Genomic DNA, 26,673 nt, shown 5'->3' on the forward strand with positions numbered 1-26,673 from the left:
CTATTAAAGACTTTCCACTAATGCCTGTAGTTTTTTATCAAATGGCTCATTCCGAATTGCCATATCTACAGAGTAGAAGGGATTCTTCATAACATAGTCAGAGTAAATGCAGTATACTTTCCTTAGTATATTCTCCGCTATTTGTATTGCCCTATTTGATGTCGTGCGTTGAGTACTTACAAGCACAAACTTTATGCCTGTTAGAGCTTGGTATACAAAGAACGAGAAGTCGTCAGTAACAACGTTCTTTAAACCTGACTTATTCCAACTTGGGAAGCTCTCGGAAAAGTAATCCGGCGCAAGATACGAACCAATAGGTTGCCCTGGCGTACAATTGCCATTCGCTTCAGTTCCAACACCGGGAACGTATGGTATCACGTGATCGGCTGGTCCTAATGTTAATGACGATCCGTTTGTAGATACGGCAGCTGATGCTCCAGCTGCACCACCGTTCGAATTTGCACTTACGGACTGAGAATTGCTAGCTTGCTTTGACAACTGTAATGCTTTCGGTGTTAGTTGGCTTGCTATTGCGACCACACTATGTAGGGTCCCCGCAAGGATTAGATGCTCATTGCTCGATAATTTCTCTTTAGGAGAAGGAATGAAATCCCTATGATACACCAAGCCTCCTGACTTGTTTATTATGAACAGCGATTTGATGGCCATTGGGTATAATAACGCATCAGCAGCTGTACCTGGCTTATTTTATAGATCTAAATCGTGTTAATTATTTGAAGAGAGAGTTAAGCTCCGTATTAATCACTTATTACGGAATATGGGTGTATGTTAAAACAACGGCTAAAGAGAAGGCGTCCAGATACAACATAGACAACCCTCGATGGAGCATCAGGTATTAGCTTAGAAGCAAAATATATGTCCGGTGGTGGATTTCTTAGCACAGATATCACGCATCTGGACCATAAATTGCTGGAATTGCTGCCACAAGCACCTAATGGCCATTTATTTCGAGAGGCGTACCTTAGTTCACCATGGCCTAATGTCAAAGTCGAAGAACAGCGTTGTAAAATAGTCGAACGTAAGCTGCTATTTCAAGTTTGTATGGTGGAAGATATTTCTAGGTCGAAGCTGTCGCAGATAGACGAGTTTCAAATGCGTTTGAATCCTCGTAAACGTATGGTGGATAGGGTTAATTATTCTAAGCGCGAAGTTGTTACTGCTATAGATGTGGATACAGATGAGCCACAAGTAAAGGATAGTTGTAGTGATGTTAACCGTGTATATAAGCTTACGCTGCAGGATAAAATCGGTCAATTGTTTTATGCGATTAATATTGAGCATATAGCGACACTAAAGACATGTATGCTCGGAGCGAAAGTGATTGTTCTACCAGGTACAGTCTTCAATCGAGGCATGTTTATGCTCACCAATGCCAATTTACGTACATTATTTGGCTTGATACCGTCTTGGAATGCTGACAAGGACCGGAAGATCTGTACCTACTTAGAGAGCAAGCTAGATGACGACCGCGAGGTACTGAATGGGGCTAATGGTAAACGTAAAAGATGAAATGTTGGTTACAAAGTTATAGATGGTAAATATATTCTATGGAGTGGTGATTCTCAGGACAAAAGCAAATTCCACAGGCCGTCAAAATCTGTAAAATTATGGTAGACAATGGATACTAGATAGTAGTCTCTATGCATTTGTCTGAGTAAGCTGTATGAAGGACTGTTCCGAGGGAACAATTTACTCCATTCAACCCATATTTTGAAAGCCTCATCATTCCAAGCTTTAAATGATTCTTCTTCTATAATTGTTGTTTGAAGTATTTGGGAGTTAGGAAATACGCCCCAGGTAACAACGCTTGAACTTTCCGGTTCCATATTCGATTGAAAGTTGCCACTGCTGTCACCAACATAATAACTCAAATAACTTTCCGAAGCATCTATCCGAGGCTTTATGACCTGCTCCCACGTTTCTTTGTTAATAAATAGCTCTACGAAGGCTTTCTGGTAAACCATGCCTCCTGGAGGTCCCCAGCCAAAAATCTTGTCAGCACTAGGAGTAGAGTTTGTTGAAGGCTGTGATGCCAGCGTTAAATAGCCACGCTTATTAAGCTCAATTAGTTCTTCTTGGATGAGAGCGGTTTCCGAAGAAATACCAAGGTCGCACCAAGGTAACTTCTCTATAGAGCTGTCGAGGTATCCAATAAAAATATTGATGAGATCCTCAATACAGCTAGGTTGGCCCCAGATCTTATACGCGGCGTTACTGCTTACTTTAAGTGAAGGACCATAGCCGTCAATTTCACCGTACGCTGGGGATCTTGAATCACCAAACCGACCATTAGTAAATTCATCCCAAGTTGCATGACGACCTAGTGATCCAGAGCCTTGAGAAATAGCAACAACAACTTTACGGGATGGAGCTCCGTTCCCTTTTCTATTGAAATTAGCACTACTATGTTCATCGACTAACACACGGTTCGCAACGTCACCATTTTGGATACTAGAGCGCCTTCTCCTCTTCTTAATGTTATCTATAGTATTTGCTATTCCGTCAGCATCTGTTATAACGATATCTTCCTGTTCATTGCATTGGGACTCAGCTTCAGAATCATCTTCCAGAATCTTAGAGAGGACAGGGGATCTGGTAACAATCTGTGCTATGGATTTCTCTAAATTCAACGTGTAAAAATGGAAACACTTCACACGTCCTGATGTACGTTCCCATATTTTATTCACGATATCAACCATGATATCAACTCCGATCTCTCGTACCTTTAAATCATCTCCCCGAACATGGTGAGGAAATCTGTCTAAAATTGACTCTGGTATAGACGTGTGAGATAACTTTGCAGCTCGGTTAAATAAGAGAAAAGAATTTATAGGCATCAAACCTGGAATTAATGGTACTGTCGCAGATATTTGAGAGCTGAAAATGGCTTCAAAGCTTAGGAACTTCTCAACATCGTAGAACAACTGTGTTATCACAAATTCCGCTCCAGCTTCAATCTTCTGCTTCAAAAACGGAAGATCACGCATCACATCCTGTTCACCTTCATTTGCCTCCCCTTCACAGTGGCCTTCAGGATAAGCTGCAACTCCCACACAGAAGTCATCGCCGTGCTTTTCTTTTATATAACGAACCAAGTCGACTGCATATTTAAACTCCCCGCTCCCTTCAGCCATAGAATCTTGCTCAATAGGCTGATCTCCTCTTAAAGCCAGTATATTACGGATGTCAGCGTCTTTAGCCTTCTGTAACGCATAATCTATTACATCTTTGTCCATGTTAGTACAAGTCAAATGCATACAAACAGGAATATTAATTACTCTTTGGACTAAAGCGGCTAACTCCAAAGTCTTTTCTGCAGTAGATCCACCTGCTCCCCATGTTACCGTTAGAAACAGAGGGTTCATAGCACTCATACGTTCAATTCTAGCCAATAAGTTACTTTTACCCGAAGCAGTTTTGGGTGGAAAGAATTCCAACGAAATAGTGGGACCAGACGACTCATCATAAATTCTTCTAATAGTAGACATATCTGGTCAAACTATATTGTCAATAGCGACTAATTACTAGCTTAAATATAACTGAGTTGGGGCCTAGTTCAAATAATAAAATGATTGTTTAACAAGTTGAAGTTAATTTCCGTCGCCTAGTAAAAATTCAGAATGTTAGCTATTACACACCTAAACCCAAACGTAATTAAAACATTAAATTTATTGATGACTAATGGATCGCCAAAGAAAGTTCTGAATTGTTGGAATGTCTTTATTTGTTCAAGATGAATCTGATGAAGAACTACAAATTGCATTATCCAACTTAGAAGAGCAACAAGGGCTTGCCGTAGAGCAGGCGTCGGATATTGGTCATGAAGCTGAATATGATATTGAAGAAGGCTCACAAGCTGAGTTATACCCTTTAATACCTTTGAAAACAGATGCAGAGAGTTTAGCACCTGATATAAAGGATATTAGGCCAGTAGACGTTGAATTGTCTGTTACATTGCCATTTCAGCAAATAATACTGGAAAATATGCTGGTTTCGGAGAACTGCTTATTGGTTATGGCTAATGGATTGGGTGTTATTCCGGTTGTTTCTAATCTATTGCATATACTTGCAACACCTACTAAAATAAAGCAAGTCGATAAGCGGTCACTTGTGCTTCTATTAAATGCTTCGGATAAAGACATTGCAAAGATCCAAGATGAGCTGATGGAGTTATCATGGATGGCCAAGGACCCCGAAGGAAGGCAGTTCACGGTTATAAACAGTGATTCTCACACTGTTGATCAGAGGGCGAAGGCCTACAGCCAGGGTAGTATCATTGCTGTAACGTCCCGGATTCTGATAGTGGATTTGCTCTCTGGAATAGTTCATCCAAGTATGATAACCGGTTTATTTATTATGAATGCTGAACAGGTGAATAATTACTCTACTGAATCTTTTATTGCCGACATATATAGTGATATGAATGGATGGGGTTTTATTAAGGCAGTTACGGAGAGCGCCGAGTCTCTTGTTTATGAATTCTCTCCATTGCTAAGAAAAATGAAAGATTTAAAACTGAAGCGGATTTTATTATGGCCAAGATTCCATGCAGACGTTTTGTCTTCATTGAACTTTAAAAAGAGTAATACTGTTGTTGAAGTCAAAGTTTCCCAGACAGACTCTATGTCTAAGATCCACTTCGGGCTGCTGGAATGTCTCAAGAAATGTATCGATGAGCTGGTGAGGAAGATTCCAGATATAGCGAAAGAAACCTGGAAGGCGGAGAATGCAATGGACTCCAACTTTATGAACTCTATATACGCAGAGATGCAACCCAAATGGCATAGGATCTCGTACGAGTCGAAGCAGCTGGTGAAAGACATTTCGACACTGAGAAAGCTATTATATGCATTGCTCAGCTACGATGCAGTGGATTTCTATGAGCTAATACGGATAATATTGGATGCTAATAAACCATCTGTGTCCAGGAAATACTCAGAGTCACCATGGTTAATGGTTGCTGAATCGCAGCTAGTGATTTCTTACTCGAAGAAGAGAGTATACTACAACGACGAGTATTTACTCGAGGAACTTCCAAAGTGGGAGCAATTGTTGGCATTGCTAGATGACATTCATTATGAACGTGCATCGAAGCCTTCACAGTACATGGGTGGTACTCTAATCATGTGTTCTGATGAGCGTACAAGAGCTCAGCTCAGACGAGTTCTCTCGTACGCGAATTCAAAAGAGGGTGCTAGGAAACTTATGATAAGAAAGTTGCAGAGCTATATTGATAGAAGGGAATCCACTAAGTCTATTTCCAATGAGATTCAAGAGCAGCAACAGGATGGTGCGCTTAAAGTTTCTAGAGCTTTTGCAAAAGAAGAAGTAACTTCTAAACGGCGGAGAACTAGAGGAGCGGCTGTGGTTGCCGCTGTTTCGAGACTGCACAATGCAACGGGAACTGGTGAAGACATAGAAAGCAAACTGTCATATGCCGATTTGGAGCAAGAGAATGAAAAACTTGGCTTAGTACTAGAAGATGACCTGGAGAAAATTGACACTTTAGTTGAACCAGCAGATTCAGACCGTGATATTACCCCTATGTTTGATAACGATTATGATGACAGTTTGGAATTTACACTTCCTCAGACATCTGAAGAATTTTGGGAGTCTAAGGCTAATGATTTTTCGTACATTGATGCTTTTGATAACATAATGTTGCATTACTATAATTCAGGTACGGATGATACTCTTCTGACCGAACTAATGCCCTCGTTTATCATTATGTATGAGCCCAGTCTTTCATTTATTAGAAGAATTGAGGTTTTCAAAGCCATGCATAGGAACACAATTTCCAAAATATATTTCATGTATTATGGTGACAGCATTGAAGAGCAAGTTCACTTGTCTTCTATTAAAAAAGAGAAAGATGCTTTTACTAAAATAATAAGAGAAAATGCTGCTTTAGCACATCATTTTGAGGCCCCAGAAGATCTTTCCAGGTATAGGAATCTTGCTCGTAGGAACATGCAGTTAAAGAGAAAGAAGAATACTAGGATTGCTGGAGGTCAAGCGTCTTTGGAACCAATGACAGAGGATATAGTAGTTGTAGACGTCCGTGAATTTCGAGCACCACTACCCGGCTTGTTATACAGATATGGTGTTAGAGTAGTCCCATGTATGCTTACAATCGGTGATTACATTATTTCCCCACGGATCTGTATTGAGAGGAAATCTATTGCTGATTTAATTGGCAGTTTTAAAAACGGCAGGCTTGTTAAGCAATGCAGTATGATGAGTAAATATTACGAAATTCCTACCCTACTACTTGAATTTGACGATCATGAATCATTCTCTCTGGAACCTTTTGGCGAAAGAGGATACCAAAGCACAACATCATCTACTGTTCATCCCATTAGTAGCAAGTTGATGCAAGAAGAGGTACAAATGGAATTAGCTTCCTTAGTTATGCGATTTCCCAACCTCAAGATCATCTGGTCATCATCACCTCTACAAACAGTCAACATAATTCTAGACTTAAAGTTGGGGAGAGAACAACCTGATCCTGTAAAGTGTGCTGAAATTGGAAAATCATCTAATAGATCCAAAAAGGCAGCTGAAGATGATTCTGCCCAGCAATTGAAGGATTTACTGACCGTACCAGGGTTGTCAAGCATAGATTATTTTAATCTCAAGAAAAGATGCAAAACCATCAAGGCACTAAAATCAATGAGTATTGAGTCTCTGGCAGGTATCGTTGCAGATAGATCTCTGGCAGAAAGGATATTTTTACATATACAGAAAGAAAGCGAGCAAATAGATCTTGATGTTGAGGATGATGAATAGTGGATCTGAATAACTTTTCTGTTCATGTACGTGGTACATGTAAGTCCCGGATTTTTAATTTCAATCTTACGCTTATTGGTCTAAATATATATATAGATCTACCTTGATATCTTTTAAATTGTAAACCTAAAGTTTCTATACTCTCTTTATATGAATTGTTCATTTAGAAGTGGTTTTTCTCTTCTTAGAAGGCGTCTTGGGAGCAGCCCCTGTACTTCTCTTTTTAGTTGGTGCTCTAGGCTTCTTCTCCTTTATTAACTTGTCTTTTTTTAGATCAGCGTCCTCATCTTTGGCATCTTCAGGTTCTGCGGAGGGCAAATCATCGTCGGCATCCACAACATCTTCGAAGTCCGGAACTGCTTTGGTAGCATTACCGCCATATGGAGTCGAAAGACCTGTCTTATTTATTGCAACAGGATGTGTGGTTTTATTATACATGGTCGTGAACGCACGCTTATCACCAGCAGGAATCTTTTTAAGAACTGCTTCAGTCTTTTCATGGCCAACTAGGAAATCCATTATCGTATCCCAATCCTCTTTCGATAAGTAATAAGAATCCATGACAGAAATTATTTTGGGTATTCCGGACGTACCTTCTTCTACTAAGGGATTTAACAATCTACGTTTCAAGCAGCTCATATAGTTCATTCTGAAAGAAAACTTCGATGCTGAGGTGCTCAATCTGGTGTGGTAATGTAACTCCTGTAATAACCTATAGTATTTGCCCGTTTTTGAATTCTGCCCCAGCCAACTGGTAAAGTTAATCCTACCGGCCATCTGACCGGCGACTTTAGAAGCAGGTCTGACGGAAGACATAACTGCATGGAAGGGAAGCAAACTCCAAAGCTGTTCACTGCTTCGGATTTTCTTTTCCACCAAATCAGCTTCTGAAATTGAATCTGCTGCCTCCACAACCGCTTGTAAATGCGAAATACCACCCAAATTACTTGGTCTGGTGTTGAGGTAATTTTCGTGTATCATCAGCGGTGTGAAGTCAATATCATCAAAATATAGTTCCATTTTCTTATATAGTGGGAATTGTTCACAGCCTGCTTCCGTATAGTTACGCCCTTCAAACATCTTCTGGGTTATATCATATGGTTTTAAGGCAACATTCTTTTTCCAAGCAGCAGAAATTTGACTAGCGTTTTCATGGCTAATGGATTTAGTGGTTTTAGAGATTGTAGATAAAAGGTTTATAATCTGTCTGATATCTCCCCTTGTAGCTGCAACTAATTGATCAATAATAGTCGGATCCAATTTGAAGCCTTCACGTACGGCAATGGTCATTAATCTGGCCTTCATGGCTTGGGCGTCAGGTCTTCTAAAGTGAATATCGCAAACAACTTTATCAAAAGGTCTCATCTTGGGAAGGGATCTCTCATTACAAATAAGAATTAATGGGGATAAAGTTTTACGGCAGAATTGAGCCATTTGTCCAACACCGCCTCTATCACCACCACTCATACCATCAACCTCGTCCATGATAATTACAAATTTACGACCATTCGTCCCGGTGATCTCGTCTTTACTCTTAAAAAACCCAACAACAGAAGTATTATCTAATGCATTCTTAACTCCATTGTTTAAGAGACTTTTAGATCTCACATCCGACGCATTTTGTTCAAGTATATCGTATCCTAATTCTTTTGCGACCAAATGAGCTGCTGTAGTTTTCCCAATACCAGGCGGCCCTGACAACATAGCTGCCCGATAAATCCCGGAGCCATCTCTACCTGAAATTTTAAACCCCATCTTCTTATGCTCTTCCCAATTCTGTAACCAGTTCTTCAACTTAGTAACTGCGGCTTTATTACCGCATATCTGTTGTAAACTTGTAGGTGCATACTTGACAGTCCAAAGTTTATCTTGCTCGCGAACCTCGGGCCTTGGATTAGAGTGTTCAGCGTTTTGTGATACTTTGGGCTTACGCTCCTTTTCTTGATTGGCAAGTTTCTCTACTTCACGTTGGACTTCCTCTTCCTGTTCCTTCAATTTCTGACGAGCCTTTTCAGCCGCAGCACCATCACCGCCTTCTGCAGGCATTCCACTAATCAAAAGCTTGAAGCCTTCTTCATCGATGGCTTTTACACCAAGCTGCTTTATTTTCTCTAATTTCTTAGGGCCAGCCTCATCACCGAGGACCACAACAGAAGTCTTACCTGAGATCGATTTTGTCACACGAGCACCGTACCTCTTCGCTAGAGCTTCAGCATTAGGACGATCTAAAGTTGGCAACACACCAGTAAACACGACAGTAAGGCCCAATAAACAATTTGGTGCACCTTTGGCAAACTCCTCACTTGCATCTTCGCGGACCAATCCACTACTCTCACCCCCGCCGCCAAAGTTAAAAGTAACATTCTCTTTCACATGAACCTTATCTAGATCAATAGATGGAATTTTTGCTAATACTTCTTCAGCAGTAAGGTGTTCTTTCTTACCTATGGAAGCTGTAGTAGGTTCAAAGTCCGTTTTCTCGACAGACTTTTTAGCCCTAACAACTTTTGGTGCAGATGACTTAAACTCCGGCTTCAATGGGTTCTCATCACGCATTGGTTTTGCATCATCTAAATCTTTCTTTCTTTCTGCTAGTATACTCTTCTCACTTGAAACATCATGAACTTGACTTGAACTCTTACTCTCATTTGTGAGAATCTTATCAAGCTCATCATCGTCTAAATCCAAATCAATTGGTTCCTCTTGAACCGCCTTCACCTTTGAAACAGCTTTCTTAGGAGTGGATTTGCCTTTTATAGACCTTTTCTGACCTTTACTGTCATTACTAGGCTTAAAAAACTCCCTAACATCAACCATATTGAACCAAAGAAAAACAACTACTCAATATGACGATATAATTGAGTTGGAAATCAATCTAACCTTCTTACCTAGATGACTTTAGGCCTTTATCGTGTTGTAATTGCGTTGATAAAGATACGATGATCTAAACGAAGGGGCTTTTTTTTTATCTAATAACATGTTAACTATTTCATACTAATTAACAATCACGACTACTTGGAAGTATTAGCGCTGCTAGGGATTGCTGTGACTCCTGAACGCTTAAATTACCTATCTCAAATATGGGAAAGAATAAAAAGAAGGTTACTAAGGCTAATAAGCTTCCTAAAAGCGGTGATGAGTCTTCTGTTGCGAAAATCGTGGACGAAGTTGCTCATAAAGATACCTCTACCACTGCTCCAGTGTCTGGAGATGGTGAGTTAAATGCTGAAACGGTTGAAAATTCTAATAATTGCGATGACTCTAGTGAAGTTGGTACTAAAGACGATAAAACAGTGGATGATCTTCGTGATGAAATAGCACAATTGAGGCTACAGCTGGAAAATAATAAGGAAAGCGGAACAAATGATGAGAAGCTGTTGAAAATACAGGAAGAAAGGGATTATTTTGAATCTCAATATAATACTCTATTGAGTAGGTTGTCTTCTATGAAATCGTTGTTCAGTAAGATGAAAGAGTCACAGTTAGAATTGGAGAGTACCCAGGAACAGTTGGCTGAATATGAGAGTCGGAATTTAAGTCTTAAGAACAAACTAGAGTCCCTGGCGAAAGAGAATGAGGACTATAAACAGACTGTAAGTGTGTTGAACTCTGAGTGCGAAAGCCTAAGTTCAGAGTGCTCAAAATATAAGGCGCGGGCGGACGCTGCGCAAACACAGTTGGAAACCACGTCCTCAAAGCACAATAAGAGTGTCCAAGAAAAGACCAAGGAGAACCAAATGCTACAAAGCAAGATCCAAGAAATGGCCATTGTTATAGACAGCTACAAGCAGGATCTGTCCTCCATGAAGGAGGAGATCCTGGACTACAAGCAGCAACTCGCTCAGCTGCAGCGTGAAAAAGAGCAGACACTAAAGTCTTGCGCTCAGCTAGAAGAGCAACTTGCAGCGGCTACAACAGCACATGAGCATGATGTGAGGACGTTAGAAAATGAACTCAAAGTGCTGAAGGAGGCAATCGAAAAGTCCTCGGAAGAGGCAAAAATACACGAGTCTACAATCGCAGATTTACAGCAAAAAGTCGACTTGATGAAAGAAGGTGTTGCCCTAAAAGATCAACTCCAGCAGGAATGCAAAGAACGTGGTTTGCAGATCGGGAAGCTGCGCCACGAGGCAATTATCCTAAATGAGCATTTGACCAAGGCTTTAGCCTTGATTAAGCATTCTAACAACTCGGAGTCTGTAGATAAGGAATTGATATCCAACCTACTCATATCCTTTGTTTCAATCCCTCGTGCAGATCCTAAAAAGTTTGAGGTACTAGAGCTTATTTCAAGTTTTTTGAATTGGGATGATGATAAAAAGATGCAAGCTGGTTTAATTAACGTAAGTGCAAGCGACTCAGTCAGAGGGAGGATAGAAAGAAAAGATAGTTTTGTATCCTTATGGGCAGATTATTTAGAGAAAGAGAGTCAGAAGTAGGAACTTGATAATGTAAATAAATCCTTTTTATTTTTATACTTGACTTTCGATTTGAGACATTAAGTTCTTAAATTCGAGATGTAATGTACAGTAACATGATAACAATCCAATTGCTTTTGCCAGTGACCAGTACTTATACAAATCGATTACAATTAAAGATATTGAAAATTCATCAATTGAACCTAATTATAAACTATTGCAAATGTATCTCTTTACCAGGATGTACCTGTAAGCTTAAAAAGTTCCGGCCATTTTAAAAATTTCAGTACTCTATATACGTAAACGCTTGGCAAATAAAACACACAGAAATGCTATTCAGGACGCTTCCTACATTAATCCCAAGGGTTAGTTACAGATATGCTAGCACTCAAGCTTATATAGACTTAATGTCTCGTTTAAAAACAGATTTAAAGGAATCGATGATCAAAAAAGATGACGTTAAGAAAACTACAATAAAAGGCCTTCTATCCGCCATAAAAAATATGGAAATTGATAATAAAGACAAGGATTATAACGAATTCATGTTACAGGATATATTTTTCAAACAGTTGGCGCAAAGAAAAGGTTCTATAGTTGAATTTAAGAAAAACTACCGAGATGACCTCGTTGCCAAAGAACTTGCAGAAATAGACATAATTGCCCAATATCTTGCATCCTTGCCAGTATCTACAAAGGATGAGTTAGAAGCTAACGTGCTTGAATTTTTGGGTAAATTAAAGTACTCTCAGGACTCAATTAAAATGCCGGAAGTCATGCGCAAGCTTGATTGGAAGACAATTCCGAATGAGTGGAAAGCATCTCCTAAGCAGATAAAAGTTGCTATAGCAGAAAACTTTAAGAAAGTATTTGAGTAGCTAATGCACGTCATGAACCATTATTTTAGCGCTATTATTTATAAACTATCTATATAAAGCTCATCTCAACATGAATATCACCCTAGACGAACATCAAGACTCTTTCCATCATGAAGTGGATGGAATAACACAGTACAAGACTTGCCTTGGATCACGTTTGGCCAGAAAAGAAGATATAGAGTAGTTGAATTCTACGCGAAGGATTGATCATGGTTGCTGTAAGTAGAGATCGTGATACTTTGGGAATATTTTTTTATTATATGAGTTAACTAACATCAACAACAGACGGTTAAGAGAACAGTAAGAATTAAGACACAACAGTCAATCCTGCCAGATATACCCCCACCAGTAGACAATTTTCCAATGCGGCAATGGAATATCCAATTGTTTTTGTTAGACGATAAGGGAAACGAAGTCCCGGCAACAATTTTTGATAAGGTGGTATACCATTTGCATCCTACATTTGCCAACCCAACGAGAACATTTGTAGACCCTCCATTTAAAATCGAAGAACAAGGTTGGGGTGGGTTTGAGCTTTTAATTAGTTGCCATCTACTAGAAAAGGGAGGAGAGAGAAAGATAACTCACGATTTGCATTTCATGAAGGATTCCTATGTAGCAGATCATGTTATCCAAGTGCCAATAAACAAACCTTTGTTAAGAACAGAAGTAGAGAAAAGTGGTCCTGTCGATGAGGTTGCAGTTGCGAGTGCTACAGCAAGTGATAATAAGCGGAAAGCAGCAACAACGAATGGTGAGACAAAGGCTAAGAAGGTGAAAACTGCCGCAGGTTCAACTGTGAAAGGCTCAGTTGATTTAGAAAAGCTGGCTTTTGGTCTAACAAAGCTCAGTGAAGACGATTTAGTTGGTGTAGTACAAATGGTTACTGATAATCGTACTCCAGAAATGAATATCATAAATAATGTTGAGGAAGGGGAATTTGTTATTGATTTATACAGCTTACCGGAAGGGTTGCTTAAAAGTTTGTGGGAGTACGTTAAGAAGAATATTGAGCAGTAGAACAACTTTATACAACCAATGCATGTATAGTAGACAAGTATATATGATCCATTTAAGCGCTTAGAACCTTCTGTAATAATGAATATAGTTTGTAAACAAAGACGATACGTCTTTTTACAGATCATTCAGTAGAAAATATATAGTAAACTGTAACATACTTCACGCCGTCAATAAGATCTAGTAAGAACCACTAGATATGTCAATAGTATGTCGTGAATTTGTTCATGTTAGATGGTATTTCCAAAGATAAGTATACTAAACCCTCAGTAGCCTACGGTTGTTAGAGTAATCCGGGTTAAAACTCAGCAGGTTATTGTGCCTGAAATTCCGTTGGTTGACGGTTTACCAACTAGAAGATGGTCAATGGAAATCTACATGTTAGATGAACATTCAAATGAGGTAGATGCAGATATATTTGAATCATGTACATATATTTTACATCCTTCTTTTAGCCGACCCAAGAGGAAGATTAGTTGGCCGCCGTTTACGTTAGATGAGCAAGGTTGGGGCGAATTTGAACTTAAGATCATATGCCAATTTATACACAATGGAGGCAAGGTAATGATTCCACATACCCTACTATTTAGTGAAGATGCATATGCTGTTGATTTTTCAATACAAGTTCCCTGTCATATAGCGGAGTTTAGAGAGTTGTTGAAGAAGAGTGGCACTGTGCCGGAATTGAGTTCCCATGAGGAAGAATCTAGTGCCGTCAGGCAAAAGATACCAGTACTAGTTAAGAAGATAGCGGCAGCGAATGAGGCAACTGTTAATGATATCGTCAGGACTGTACTGTCATATCCCGGAGTAAAAGATGCATTATTAAAACGGCGACACAGATCACAAGAATTTGTGATGCATTTGGGTCAATTGCCGGATGACGTATTGGAGGCTATAGATGTGATATTAAAACGGGGTTAACTGGGATAATAAGTTGATGCATTTAGCTAAACATCTGCTCTAGATTTTTTACTATAGTTAATATTGCTATGTACTCTCTACTTGAAAGCTAACAACAACAAGACATACAAACATACACATACGTTATATAGTACATAATAGAGTTCAACTGATAGTATGTTAGATATATGCTGCAGACCAAATTTTCATTGTCATGTCCCATGAGCCTGTACACACTGCTAGTCCGTCCGGACTCGTCGATACGCCCGAGATTCTGTTTGAATGACTGGCAAGCCTTCCAACTATCTCACCTTTAAGGAGATCCCATATGGCACATCCATAATCTGTATAAGATGTGTACATCAACCGACCTGAGTGGCTAAAATCTAGAGAGATCACACCTTGATTGTCCATAAAGCCCGCATCCATGGTATACGATGCTGGAGAATAGGGGCTTCCAGTTGCAAAGCCGCTAGGGCCGCCATTATAGTCTGAGGCTGGATTCAGGAAAGTTTGATATTGAGGATTGCTAGAATTCTGTAGACCCTCTGCAAGAGAGTATTGAGCAATTTGGCAGTCACTTCTCAGATCGTATAATCGGGTCCAACCATCATCTGACCCTGCAGCTATAGTATCACCATTTTTGAAGAATTTGATTTTAGTGAGGTCACTGTCGCTGACAAAGAAACTTTGCATGCTTGTCTGAGATCTTTTATCCCAAATGTATAGGTACCCGTCAGACCCTCCACTAGCGAAAATATTTCCTTCATTCTCACCATTATTTCTTGGAACCGATATACTTAAGACATCGCCGAGATGGTCTGCAAACTCGCTAATACGCTTGCTTTTAGTAATATCCCAAAGAGCACAAGTCATGTCTCCACTCGCTGACACAATGGATTTATCATCTAGAAACTCCACGTCTGAAATATAACATGTGTGACCTTTAAATATTGAAACAATATTCTGAACTACCCTTTCCTGTTGAGAGATCCTGTAAATGGTACAGTTATTATCCAAACCTGCACTGGCAGCCAGATTTCCATTTGGACATAATGCGCATGTCAAAACCCACTGTGAGTTCAATGGTATAGCGTTCCGCTTCAACCCAGTTGCAGCATCCCACAACAACATGAACCCATCCTGACTAGCGCTTAATATAGATTTGGAGTCAGAACTCCACTTAAAATCTGTCACTTTATTGTTATGTCCTTTAAGTGTGGTAGTGGGCTTTAAGTTTACCTCAGTGATGCGAGCAATGTTCCTCGACATCGATTGTAGATCTGCATCCTGTATCTTGCTCTTCACCAGATTAATTTGGTTATATAGTTGCTTGCATTCCTCTCTTGCAATATGTATTTGTCGTTCCAGGCTATCCGGCCCTGGCCCTGCCGTAAAAGCCGGATCTTCATGCACAAGAAGCTCTTGCTTTTGGGGTGAGTGTTCTGATATAAATACACGTTCACCGTATCCAGCCATGATGAGCTTATTCGATTCGCACAATAGATGTCTATCTGTTCAATTCCCTATTAAATAAATGCAATTGAGTTAAAAATCTACACATTACTTCATACTACTTTGGTATAGGGATAAAAAAATTGGTAAAATTTGACGACTGCAATAACTCGTGAAAAAACTGTTGGCTGCTTTGAGCTATAGGAAGACTATAGTCCTAATCAACTGATACATTAAAAACCTATGGATTGCTACTCTTATCTCTTATTTCTATAAAGCTTAAAGCCAGCCTAAGCTCAAGAGTGATTATGCTATTATTGCTATGTAGTGAAGTTAAACAGATTGTTGAATATAATACGTAACCCATGCATTGTGAAAAATATGCTGAATACTTCTGGTAGGGGTTACAGGTATAAAACAATGCCAGTGTCGCCTGCGTTTACGGAGGTGGAGAGCTTGTCAAATTTTACATCAGAATTGTTTTTTTCCCGCTTCGAAAATCATTATACGATGGAATCTGCCGCACATGCATGAAGGAACTAGGAACCGAAGGACACGATGAAGAAATAGAACAGGAAAAAGAGAAAAATAACGTCTTTTATTATGCAAGGGGACTGTTCGTAGAGCTATTGGACAGGCGTTTTCCTTTTCTTTTGGCCTTAGAGCGTTGCTTAAACTTCTCTTCCCTCTCAAGATTCCCTGTAACTTTTAAAAGATAATCTGGAACCGGGATGCGATTTTTTAGGTAGTGCATTTTCCAATTACGGGCCTTGTCTTTCAGTTGTACCTGTGATCTATTTTTAAGAGTTTCAGAGATCGAGCCGCCAGCACCATGGAGCTCGAGGATTTTTGACCAAGAGGGCCCATGCATTTTTAGTGCTGATATCAAGACGTCTTCTTCTTCCTTAACCCACATGCGTTTTTGCTGCGGCTTCTTTCTTATGGTGGGTTTAAGGACCGTGAAAGGTGTAGCGGTTTCCGTAGCAGTTGGTAGAGTGCTATTCCCGGCCGCTGACACCAATTGGCATGGGGTTGTAGATCGACTCGCGGGAGCGCCGTTTTTAGGAATTGGAGACGATTCCGCGGTGTTTTCGTTACTGGGGTGCTGTACCGTATTGCTCTTCAGGGTATTGAGTGCCGATTCTGTTGGTTCAGCGAATGGGGAGGAAGCACCCTTTCCGCGCTTGCCGAACACCAGTAGTCCGATGTTTTTAGATACATAGGCAAGGAAATCGCGGAGGAAGTCCGACCAACGATAACGCTCCATGGTGTCTCGAAGTGTCAGGCTGGACTCGAGAGCTTCACGCCTGCGCTGACACCTTGTAATGAAGTCCCTCTCACTTGAGGTGAGCTGAAATTCTTGTATCGACTCGCTACTTTTCATTTGCAGATATGAGGTCATATCATGAGGGAAAAGGTTATCAAGAACTTCTTTCCGATCTGCAGGAACTTCAGTGTCATCAAGTGCAGCTATGAACGCCTGGGTCTTTAAGTTCAAATATAAAACTGTATGTGTTTTAAGTAGTTTCCCCCCAAACATCGAGTTCAAAGATGTCGAAGTATAGCCAGAACCATTACTCTCATGAACATTATCGACATTGTCTTTATCCATCTCCAAGCTGCCGTAGCTGTTGCTAGGACAGAAAACCTCTATAAAACAGTCATTTAAGAACTGGAACCCATAGTCAAACTTGCCCAGCAGCGTGAGTATGAAAACCACCAAATTGTGCTTCCGTATTGTCGTCAAAATAAAACATTCAAATCCCTGAAGTATCGAAGGAGGCTCCCCCCCTGGAAACCATATCCCAGGAGCAATATCTGACACATTTAGAAGTAAAGCATTTCCATACATCATTTTAATTTGTTCCAAAGCATCCACAAGGGCATCAAACAACCGGCTTTCGTCTGTACGAAGAGGAGCTCCCAACACAGTATTTATTAATACCTGTAGTGAATTTTCTGTGAGTATTTGTAGCAATTGTGAACAAACATTGTTCAGTAGGGGCAAATACTTGATCACTAGCTGCGTATAATATGGCAACTCTGCCAATACTGCCTCAAATCTGCCATTAGCTTCATCGGTTTCAGCGATAAGGCTCCTTGATTCCAGGAGGCCCATGTATCAAGAACACACCAATAAAATACAACTTTAACCTCTCTAAGGCTACCTGGAAGTAACTTATGAGCACGCTTCGACGATGTCAAAACGTTAGTTAACTCATCTCGTTTAAGTCCGGAAAAAAAATTAAAAAAAAGAAATAGGGCTAAAAATTACGCCCCGAGCGGGAATCGAATGGGATGTCAGGATTTCCTAAATCTGATAGAGATCTCTTTCGTAAGTTGGTGAGACGCGTAAATGCCACGACACTAAAAGTAAATTGACAAAAAAAAGCACTAAACTGTTGCATCCCTTCAAATCCAGCTCTATTGTTTTTGCACAGTTATCGTATCCAGTTTAATTTTACTGTCCACCCCCCATAGAAATTCTTATTAAAATAATTACCGGTATCATAAGGCGTAACACAAAATCGTCCGAGAGTAAAACATAAATATTGATTTTATACTGAAATACAGTATAATCTGTTGATAAAAGAAAAATATAATTACATTAGTGTTTAAAAATCAAACTTAAACTAGACAGTTGGTCTACGATAGAATATTACAGCACAGAAATAATAGTAAAGTGTGATAAAACAAAATCATGGTAGAAGCAGTAATGATAAAAACCTAATAATACTAACAATTATAGTATAGTACTCGAATGGAAACGGTCGATAGTACTTTAATAATGCAATCCTGAAAAAGTAGAATAAAAAGTCTCGATGCCATCCTTGAATAGTTTATTGATTTTATTTCCCATCGTCAAAATAATCGGCCATATATTATAGACGCAACCAAACCCTATTGAAAATACCTTCCCCCTGTTTTTGTACATTAAAACATAACCTAATCCTAGGTGCTCTTCACAGCTCTCTTTGCCGCCCTACGCGTCTTAATAAGCGATCCTCTTTTACCAGCAGCGGCCTTTTTAGAGATAACCGTTGTCTTCTTTGTTACAGCTTTCTTAGTAGCAGCAGGTTTCTTAGCTACCGCTTTACTCGTTGCAACTTTTTTCCCGCTCATCTTCTTGACCGTTGCAACCTTCTTGCCACTAATCTTTTTCACTGTAGCAACCTTCTTTTTAGTAACTTTCTTTTCTGAGATAGGCTTGCGTACAGACTCGCTTGCCCGTTTTAACAGCTTAATAGACCCCGCGGGGCCCTTTGGTTGTGACAACTCACCGGCATCCAATCCACGCTTAACAGCTAAATTGAACTGACCATCAAAATTAGTACCAACAGGATATTTATCCTTAATGTACTTTTTAATAGCTTGCCGTGAAGAACCACCACGTTCACCTAGACTTAATACAGCTTCAACAATCAAATCTATAAGAGAACGAGCGTTAAGGGGTTAGTATTGAACATGAACCTAATCTTTTTAAAAAAAGATCTAACGAAAACAAATAAAAACCATACCTTTATACTTAGGAAGCGGTGACCCTGTTGCTTTCTTTCTAATAGATTTTTTAGTACCTTGTGTACTAGCTGAAGTTCTACCTTTTTTTGGAGGCATAATTTACTCCTTAATAAAATATAACGTTAAAAATAGATACCTCGTATAATAAACTTGAATAGCTTTTAAAGATATTCTTAAAACAGTAGTAGCGGTTTTGTAAAGCTTAACTTTTTTCTTTAGCTGCTCAATTATTGTAACTATGTTGTTTTGTTTTTAATGTTTTTTTATTTTATATATTTATTTATTTATTGGTTTTTATATTTTAATTTATATTTCTATATTAAATACATATGTAACAAATTATATTATAGTTTTGGCGTTTCGGATACCGCTAATTGTTTACGGCCTGCCATACATATCTTTGAGGCGGATACCGCTCACTATGTACCATTATATGTGCATTGTGCTGGATAAACTTTTTGCGTTTTAAGGGGTACGTAAGATATAGGTCACGCGACTTACACGTGACCACATCACGCGCGTATCACGTGCGACGTGCTTTCTTTGAGTGAGTTAAGTTAACTAAAGTTGTGCATCCCTTTACGAGAGCTGTTTGATGAATCCCAGAAACAGATAGAGTGGCTAGAAAGATGCGGCAAGGTGTGAAGCTGTTACAGTTTTCACAAAGTAAAGGTCTCAGTTATAGATTACTAGTTCATAATGTTCTTCGGCACTCTTCGACAGTAGGACGCAATCAAAGGCTAATACAAGTGGGAAATTACTTGCAACAAGGAGCGAGTATTAGGCCTCCAAGTATGCTGTTGATTGGCAGACGGAATGTGTCGTTTATTCCTAAGCTGATTGGAAGAGCAGTTAAACTGCCTGCATACATAGGGGGCGGGGCTGCGGCTTTCGGTAGCTACATGGCATATAGGGTTGACCAGGCGGGAAGTTATACATTGGATAAACTAAACCAGCTGATGACATTTGGGGGGAACATTCGTGGACGACTAGAAGACTTTTTAGGTGTGAATGGCGATAGTAGCGGAGGGGGCGAAAATAGCAATAGTACTGGCGATACTGTTGCTGCTGCGACGTTGCTTGCATCGCTGTCTGATGATGAGAAAGCAACTGAAAGTGGCGATTCGGAGGATGAAGACGATGAAGAGCTGGATGGCAAAGAAGAAGATCACACTGGCGATGAGATTCTGAACTTAACAAAACAGATGATTGAAATCAGGGCTATTCTGAGCAAAATCGATTCTTCCACGGCTGGGATTACGCTGCCATCTATTGTGGTCGTGGGTTCACAGTCTAGCGGTAAGTCTTCTGTGTTGGAGTCTATTGTTGGAAGAGAGTTCTTGCCAAAGGGTAATAACATGGTGACCAGGAGGCCGATAGAGCTTACACTTGTGAACACTCCAGGTAACGATGAAACAACTGCTGACTTCCCTGTGCAGCGCATCTATAATATCAAGGATTTTAGACAAGTCAAGAAGATGCTGATGGAGTTAAACATGGCGGTTTCTTCTCAGGAGGCGGTGTCAGAGGAGCCTATCCAGCTGACTATTAAATCGTCCAAAATACCTGACTTATCTCTTGTGGATCTTCCTGGTTACATCCAAGTCGAAGCAGCTGACCAACCCATGGAGCTGAAAAACAAGATTCGTAAACTTTGTGACCGTTATCTAGCAGAACCAAATATTATTTTGGCGATCTCTGCCGCTGACGTGGATCTTGCAAACAGTTCTGCACTTAGAGCAAGCAGACTGGCAGACCCCCAAGGTTCAAGAACCATTGGAGTGGTTACAAAGGTGGATCTAGTTGACCCCATCAAGGCACGTGAGATTCTAACGAACAAGAAGTATCCGTTGAAGATGGGATATGTTGGTGTTGTTACCAAAACGCCACCTAGTGCCGTTAGTGGTATATTCAGTAAGAACAACATTATTTCCAAAAACTCAACTGAAGTTGTGCACAAGGAAACGGTACAATTTGAAAGAGAGTACTTCCGGACTCACAAGAAGGACTTTGAGGGATGCCAGACTACGACCAGAAGGTTAAGGGAAAAGTTAATAAAAATTTTAGAAGTTTCTATGAGCAATGCCTTGGAACCAACTTCTCGTGTAATCCAACAAGAACTAGACGATACATCATACCTCTTCAAAGTTGAATTTAACGATCGTCAGTTGACCCCGAAGTCGTACCTGTTAAGCAATATTGATGTTTTCAAGTTGGCTATTAAAGAGTTCCAAGAAAAATTTCAAAGGACTGAATTAAAATCCATCCTAAAAGCAGACCTAGATCAGAAGGTTTTGGATCTATTGGCATCGCGGTATTGGAAGGACGATAACTTGAAGGAATTGTCGAAGTCTTTAGACAACGAAAGTTCTGCCCTTTATTGGCATAAGAAGCTCGAATTGGCCTCTTCAAGCCTTACAAAGATTGGTGTTGGTAGATTGTCGACAACATTGGTAACGAACGCTATTTTAAAGGAACTAGAAAATATATTGGACGCCACCCAACTGAAAAACCATAATTTGATCACAGAACTAGTAAGAAACACAGCTGTAAACGTGCTTAACGCCAAGTACTACTCTACGGCTGACCAAGTGGAAAACTGTATCAAGCCATATAAATATGAAATTGATCTGGAGGACCGCGACTGGTCTATTGCCCGTGAGCATTCTGTTTCCTTGATGAAGGAGGAGTTACGCCAATGTGATGAGCGCTTCAATATGATTAAAAACACTGTAGGAACAAGGAAATTACAGCAAGTTATGCAATACTTGAAGACTGACCCTTCTCGTAAAGAATCTCTGGGATTCTCAACCATGATGTTAGAACGTGGTACTGAGGCTCTCTTCCTACAAGAACGTTCTTCATTACTAGGTTTCAGATTGAAGCTTCTAAAGAACCAATGTAACTCCACAGCACAGAAGGACAAGTGCCCAGAGGTCTTTCTTAATGCAGTAAGCGATAAACTTACATCAACAGCAGTTTTATTTCTAAATGTTGAACTTCTAAGCGATTTCTTCTATAACTTCCCCATAGAATTGGACAGAAAACTCGGAGAATTGAACAACGAACAAATTGAAATGTTCGCAAAGGAAGACCCTCGCATCGCCAGGCATATTGAACTACAAAAGCGCAAAGAACTTTTGGAGCTCGCTCTAGAAAAAATCGACTCCATATTGGTCTTTAGGAAAAGCTATAAAGGTTTAACAGCAACCTAGAGGCCAAACATAACCAAAAAATGTACATATCGTAAATGTCGAAATCAATCTATCTCAATAATTATATCATTTTAATTTTTGTAATTAATATACAGCCACCTTACTTGTGTAACCCAAGTTCAAAATAAAAACACTATACATGATTTTAAATCCGAATACTGCCTCATTTTCCTAATCTCTCTTTTCTAATGGATTGTATCTTAAGAATTTCTCAATCAAATCGACATGTGTTAGAATCATTCTTCTGCAGCAATATCTCGTTAGACCTAATCTAGATAAAGCAGTGCCCTCATCAAGTTCTTCTTCTTGCAACATGTTCAAGTACGCTTCCCATTTGTCTCCAACAACCTTCCCACATGAAAAACATCTAACTGGCACAATCATGGTTCTTTATCTAATATTTGTGGACCGGATGACCTAGGTAGTAATCTTTCGACCTCATCTTTCCAATTGTAACTATTATTACCCTATCTTGTTTTTCAAACATTCAAAATTTTCATATTCGTTGAGAATGATCTTCGATTGTCGTTTATGGCGATAGTAAAATTTCTTTTGTTAGCGATGTTTTATAATTCTATCTGAAAAATTTTAGAGATGAGTATAGGTGAGCTGATATATAAAAAGGTGTAGGTAGGGACTGGTAATCGTGTTAAACGTGTAATAGGACAATGCAGCAGAAATACAAGCTAGCGATTGTATCTGGTGGGAAGGTATCAATTTCCAGGGCCGAAAATCGGTCAAGTACTCATAAGATTGTTGTTTCTCTTACCCACGATGAGGATAATTTTATTGTACCGTTTAATAACCAATTAAAGATATACTCTATAGAAACAAGGCAGTGTGTTAAGACGTTAAAGTTTTCCAATAATAGTGTTTTGAATGAGATATTTTGTACTGATGATAGAGTATCGGTAATGCACATAGCACTAGGCGATGTTTCTATGGAAGATGATTCGCAGACTAAAGACAAAATTACTCTTTTTTCTAGTAATAATCATGTTATTGTAATTAACTATAAGGGTAAGTTGGTTGATGAACCTAAACATTGGAAGTTAGAATTTCCCAACCCCGAGGAGAGCGTTTTTAAGGTTTTTACTGATGATAATGGAAGAACGACAAAATTGTGTACGGTTTTTGAGAACTCCTCTTCTACCTATACTTATAACATTTACTCATACAGTTCAGGAGAGGTTGAGCATATCAAGAGTTACGAAGGTGTGTTGCTTTCTACATGGTCCAAAAATGATAGGTATATTGGGTTTCTGATTAAAGGCGAGAACGGGAAGAAACAGGTTATTCTGGAATCCTTACAAGATAAAAACTTCACTAAGACTTTCCCTCTTCCATTGGTTAATGCTTCTAGTTCAAAAAATGCCCATTTTGTAACAAGCATGGCTTTGGATGGAACTGGTGAACAGCTAGCACTAGGTTTTGCCTCTGGTGTCATTTCCCTTGTTAACACAGGTGATTTTTCTACCAGGTTGCTAAAGTGGCACATAGATTCCGTACTTTCCATGTCTTTTAATGTTGATGGTTCATATCTGTTATCTGGTGGTTGGGAAAAGGTTGTAAGCTTCTGGCAATTGTCCACGAACAGACAGCAGTTCTTGCCTCGTTTAAACGGTACGATAATCGATTGCTCTGTCGTTCACGAGAAGTACTTTTCCTTGGCCTTGCAGATGACTCAGAACGTAACTAATGCTGATTACCAAGTGTTGTTGATGAAATTTACTGACTTGCATTCGCGGTTAGCTATAAATGGTCCACTGCCAGTATTTAAATCTGCGGTTAAGGATGCTATTCAGCCTATATCGGCAATGAACACTAAAGCTTCCATTTCAGGTTCCAAATTGCATCAGTCGAAGAAAAAGCGCGATAGAAAACTAAAACGGAAGAAGCAGGATTACACTGTCTTTTTCGCTATCCATCCCGTCACGAAACATCTTTATTTTCCACATAAATCCGCTTTGCAAGCTATGGACTTTTATAAGAACGAACAAGTCTCATATCAATACCTGTCTTTGGGCATTAATAATGCAATGGGTAAGGTTAGAGGCGAACTTAACTTAAAGGATCCAGAAATTCAACAAGTGCATTTCACTTCCGATGGAAAATGGATGGTTACCTATGAAGTTGAGTATCCTCCAGAGGGCCTTTTATCATCGAACGATAACTCCCACATTTTGAAGTTCTGGATTTTAGACGATACCAACGAATGGCAGCTAAAGACAAAAGTTTTAAATCCCCATTCAGTCAATGTTCCAATTACAAGTATTACTATGGCACCAGTGTCGATAAATGCATCATATGGCTGTATAACTGCAGACAACAACGGTGGTCTAAAGTATTGGTCATTCAACTCAAAAGAGAAGAACTGGTGTCTGACGAAAATGGCACTACCAAACTTTAGTCATTATAGCAATAACGTCTCTGTTGTCTGGTCTCGCGATGGCTCTTTGATTTTCCATGCATTTGATGATAAACTCTCCATTATAGATTTCACAACTTTTGGCAAGTTTGAGCCAGAGGACAGCAAGAGGTTGGAGACAATAGCGCTTGATTCAGCTGTACAATGTGTGAAATTAGTTAACGATACCATGTTGGTAATTGTTACGAAGACTGTCCTGAACTTTTTAAACCTACTTTCTGGACAGCTAGTAAGCAGCTTTGATCTTTATCCCTATATCAATGGCATGTATAAACCTGGTTGCCTTTCAAGATTAATAAGTTGCGATGAAAAGAATGGGACACTTGCATTGGTAATAAATAAGCAAAAGACAGATCAGGAAGATAATGCAACAGCAAGTTATGAATCGAAGGTTTTGGTTTTCAATGCTAATGTACCTAGGTTAATCGCAACGTTTTCACACAATGAATATATCTCCTGTATTGCATGGAACCATAACACAGACTTCATTTTTATTGACATTCAATGTAAGCTTGGATTGGTTAGTACTACTACAAGTTTTGAAATGTTAGATGAACTGAATAACGAGGGTGCATTTGATGGGTTGCTAGTTGGCAAGAGTGACTTCGAGGAACAGCTAAGAAATCTCTCGAAACAAAATGAAAGAAACCTTCCTACTGACGACAATGAAGAAGCAGAAATTGAGTTTATCAATAGCCAAACTACTAATAAAGTGATAAACATGAACAGCTTCACCAGCATGTTTGAAAACATCGATAATATTCAGCTCGACACCCTGTTTGATCGTGTTATGAGGGTATTATCATAACTACTTTTTTACTGTAAGGTATATAGAGTAATTATTTGTAACGTATATTTAATTCCATTTATCGCATAGTTAATATAAACTTCAGATTCAATGCGAATTCTTTATTTTTGATAACTCTTCGATTCCCGCGTATAGTTATTTAAGTTTCCGCGTCAGCGAAGTGACAGGAATTTCAATAGCGGAAAGAAATAAAACCTGAAGAATTTCATGCTGAACTATTACAAATCTGATAATTAACACAGTAGCATGGTCCATTACCTTAAAAGCTTTCTTTAGGAGTTTAAAAATGTTTTTCTAACATAGATATTGGTGAATACAAATTTCTAGATTGGGGTAGTAGTTACATTTTTGTATTGTTTCTGATTTTATTTTACAAAGGAAACATAGAAAGATATACTATAAAAGTAATAATAGATGTTGCTATATGTAGTTTATAACATACAATCTCCTATTAACATAGTTGCCCTTTTGATTTCCTTTGGTATATCTAATACGCGCTTAAAAGTGATTATTCAATCAGCAAGAAAACTATATTAAGATATAGAATATAAATCCTCTATTGTCCAAAAATGTTAAAGAAAAAGACCAGCTCTTTATTTAAGCATGTCAGCTATATCTCCTATTATTTGGTACAAAACAAATTTAAACTACATGAATTTGATCTCCCCACTGGTATATCTCCGAAGGAATTCAACAGTGCGTCCAGCGAACTACTGTTCAATGAAGATATAACGTTATTGCATGAAAAATTTCCAAATAGAGATGACTTTACGCCCTGCTCCGCATGCTCCGAATATAATTGGGATTCTACAGAATCTTGTGTATCAAGCCAATCAGAAAATGAGGGGATGGAAGACGAAAACGACTGGTATATATACGACTCACGAAATAATGACCCTGATGACACTGGTTCTGGATCCGATATGGATGAAAACTATGATTTTCAGAGGCACGACTTTTTTAACCAGTACGAAAGTTTCTCCGCAGACTACGTCGATTACTACTAAGCCTAAAATACCAATACATCAGATGACAAGTCTAAATTTACAAAACAACCGTAAGACTATATAGTACTTTTAATTATTAATATTTAATTTTAGCTACATTTCGTACATAAAAGGCTAACGTATCCCTTTTGTTTCAACTAAATTGTTAAAAACCGGAGCTAAAAAGCTTAATTAACTTGAAAGGTTCTTCGAGTAACTTAATAAGATTCTCAGAAATT

General features: G+C 39.1%; 16 protein-coding genes across 16 annotated transcripts; 9 read left to right on the plus strand and 7 right to left on the minus strand.

Moving 5' to 3' along the window:
• Nucleotides 1-3: 3 nt before the first annotated feature.
• Nucleotides 4-669, minus strand: TRS23 (TRAPP subunit TRS23; the record flags this gene model as incomplete). Its single annotated transcript, XM_018134020.1, has 1 exon — nt 4-669. The coding sequence occupies one exon, from the start codon at nt 667-669 to the stop codon at nt 4-6; it is 666 nt and encodes a 221-aa protein (XP_017989708.1).
• Nucleotides 670-876: 207 nt separating this feature from the next.
• On the plus strand, nt 877-1,530 carry RMI1 (Rmi1p; the record flags this gene model as incomplete). Its single annotated transcript, XM_018134019.1, has 1 exon — nt 877-1,530. One exon carries the CDS (start codon nt 877-879, stop codon nt 1,528-1,530), a length of 654 nt encoding a protein of 217 aa, XP_017989709.1.
• A 53-nt stretch (nt 1,531-1,583) lies between these two features.
• MET12 (methylenetetrahydrofolate reductase (NAD(P)H) MET12) lies at nt 1,584-3,509 on the minus strand (the record flags this gene model as incomplete). Its single annotated transcript, XM_018134018.1, has 1 exon — nt 1,584-3,509. The coding sequence occupies one exon, from the start codon at nt 3,507-3,509 to the stop codon at nt 1,584-1,586; it is 1,926 nt and encodes a 641-aa protein (XP_017989710.1).
• A 226-nt stretch (nt 3,510-3,735) lies between these two features.
• On the plus strand, nt 3,736-6,810 carry RAD1 (ssDNA endodeoxyribonuclease RAD1; the record flags this gene model as incomplete). The annotated part of the gene is made up of 1 exon (XM_018134017.1): nt 3,736-6,810. The coding sequence occupies one exon, from the start codon at nt 3,736-3,738 to the stop codon at nt 6,808-6,810; it is 3,075 nt and encodes a 1,024-aa protein (XP_017989711.1).
• A 159-nt stretch (nt 6,811-6,969) lies between these two features.
• RFC1 (replication factor C subunit 1) lies at nt 6,970-9,627 on the minus strand (the record flags this gene model as incomplete). The annotated part of the gene is made up of 1 exon (XM_018134016.1): nt 6,970-9,627. The coding sequence occupies one exon, from the start codon at nt 9,625-9,627 to the stop codon at nt 6,970-6,972; it is 2,658 nt and encodes an 885-aa protein (XP_017989712.1).
• Nucleotides 9,628-9,890: 263 nt separating this feature from the next.
• RUD3 (Rud3p) lies at nt 9,891-11,249 on the plus strand (the record flags this gene model as incomplete). Its single annotated transcript, XM_018134015.1, has 1 exon — nt 9,891-11,249. The coding sequence occupies one exon, from the start codon at nt 9,891-9,893 to the stop codon at nt 11,247-11,249; it is 1,359 nt and encodes a 452-aa protein (XP_017989713.1).
• A 308-nt stretch (nt 11,250-11,557) lies between these two features.
• AIM41 (Aim41p) lies at nt 11,558-12,103 on the plus strand (the record flags this gene model as incomplete). Its single annotated transcript, XM_018134014.1, has 1 exon — nt 11,558-12,103. The coding sequence occupies one exon, from the start codon at nt 11,558-11,560 to the stop codon at nt 12,101-12,103; it is 546 nt and encodes a 181-aa protein (XP_017989714.1).
• A 209-nt stretch (nt 12,104-12,312) lies between these two features.
• Nucleotides 12,313-13,123, plus strand: TAF14 (TATA-binding protein-associated factor TAF14; the record flags this gene model as incomplete). Its single annotated transcript, XM_018134013.1, has 2 exons — nt 12,313-12,321; nt 12,389-13,123. The coding sequence occupies 2 exons, from the start codon at nt 12,313-12,315 to the stop codon at nt 13,121-13,123; spliced, it is 744 nt and encodes a 247-aa protein (XP_017989715.1).
• A 196-nt stretch (nt 13,124-13,319) lies between these two features.
• SAS5 (Sas5p) lies at nt 13,320-14,044 on the plus strand (the record flags this gene model as incomplete). The annotated part of the gene is made up of 2 exons (XM_018134012.1): nt 13,320-13,328; nt 13,394-14,044. The coding sequence occupies 2 exons, from the start codon at nt 13,320-13,322 to the stop codon at nt 14,042-14,044; spliced, it is 660 nt and encodes a 219-aa protein (XP_017989716.1).
• Nucleotides 14,045-14,203: 159 nt separating this feature from the next.
• Nucleotides 14,204-15,502, minus strand: STE4 (G protein subunit beta; the record flags this gene model as incomplete). The annotated part of the gene is made up of 1 exon (XM_018134011.1): nt 14,204-15,502. The coding sequence occupies one exon, from the start codon at nt 15,500-15,502 to the stop codon at nt 14,204-14,206; it is 1,299 nt and encodes a 432-aa protein (XP_017989717.1).
• A 577-nt stretch (nt 15,503-16,079) lies between these two features.
• On the minus strand, nt 16,080-17,597 carry TBF1 (Tbf1p; the record flags this gene model as incomplete). The annotated part of the gene is made up of 1 exon (XM_018134010.1): nt 16,080-17,597. One exon carries the CDS (start codon nt 17,595-17,597, stop codon nt 16,080-16,082), a length of 1,518 nt encoding a protein of 505 aa, XP_017989718.1.
• Nucleotides 17,598-18,430: 833 nt separating this feature from the next.
• Nucleotides 18,431-19,093, minus strand: HHO1 (histone H1; the record flags this gene model as incomplete). Its single annotated transcript, XM_018134009.1, has 2 exons — nt 18,431-18,906; nt 18,997-19,093. 2 exons carry the CDS (start codon nt 19,091-19,093, stop codon nt 18,431-18,433), a joined length of 573 nt encoding a protein of 190 aa, XP_017989719.1.
• A 533-nt stretch (nt 19,094-19,626) lies between these two features.
• Nucleotides 19,627-22,212, plus strand: MGM1 (dynamin-related GTPase MGM1; the record flags this gene model as incomplete). The annotated part of the gene is made up of 1 exon (XM_018134008.1): nt 19,627-22,212. One exon carries the CDS (start codon nt 19,627-19,629, stop codon nt 22,210-22,212), a length of 2,586 nt encoding a protein of 861 aa, XP_017989720.1.
• A 171-nt stretch (nt 22,213-22,383) lies between these two features.
• RPB10 (DNA-directed RNA polymerase core subunit RPB10) lies at nt 22,384-22,596 on the minus strand (the record flags this gene model as incomplete). Its single annotated transcript, XM_018134007.1, has 1 exon — nt 22,384-22,596. One exon carries the CDS (start codon nt 22,594-22,596, stop codon nt 22,384-22,386), a length of 213 nt encoding a protein of 70 aa, XP_017989721.1.
• Nucleotides 22,597-22,880: 284 nt separating this feature from the next.
• NAN1 (Nan1p) lies at nt 22,881-25,448 on the plus strand (the record flags this gene model as incomplete). The annotated part of the gene is made up of 1 exon (XM_018134006.1): nt 22,881-25,448. One exon carries the CDS (start codon nt 22,881-22,883, stop codon nt 25,446-25,448), a length of 2,568 nt encoding a protein of 855 aa, XP_017989722.1.
• Nucleotides 25,449-26,017: 569 nt separating this feature from the next.
• AW171_hschr84779 (HHL043Wp) lies at nt 26,018-26,455 on the plus strand (the record flags this gene model as incomplete). The annotated part of the gene is made up of 1 exon (XM_018134005.1): nt 26,018-26,455. The coding sequence occupies one exon, from the start codon at nt 26,018-26,020 to the stop codon at nt 26,453-26,455; it is 438 nt and encodes a 145-aa protein (XP_017989723.1).
• Between the last annotated feature and the right edge of the window lie 218 nt (nt 26,456-26,673).

This window comes from Eremothecium sinecaudum, chromosome VIII, assembly GCF_001548555.1.
Source record: "Eremothecium sinecaudum strain ATCC 58844 chromosome VIII, complete sequence".
Classification (NCBI taxonomy): Eukaryota; Fungi; Ascomycota; class Saccharomycetes; order Saccharomycetales; family Saccharomycetaceae; genus Eremothecium; species Eremothecium sinecaudum.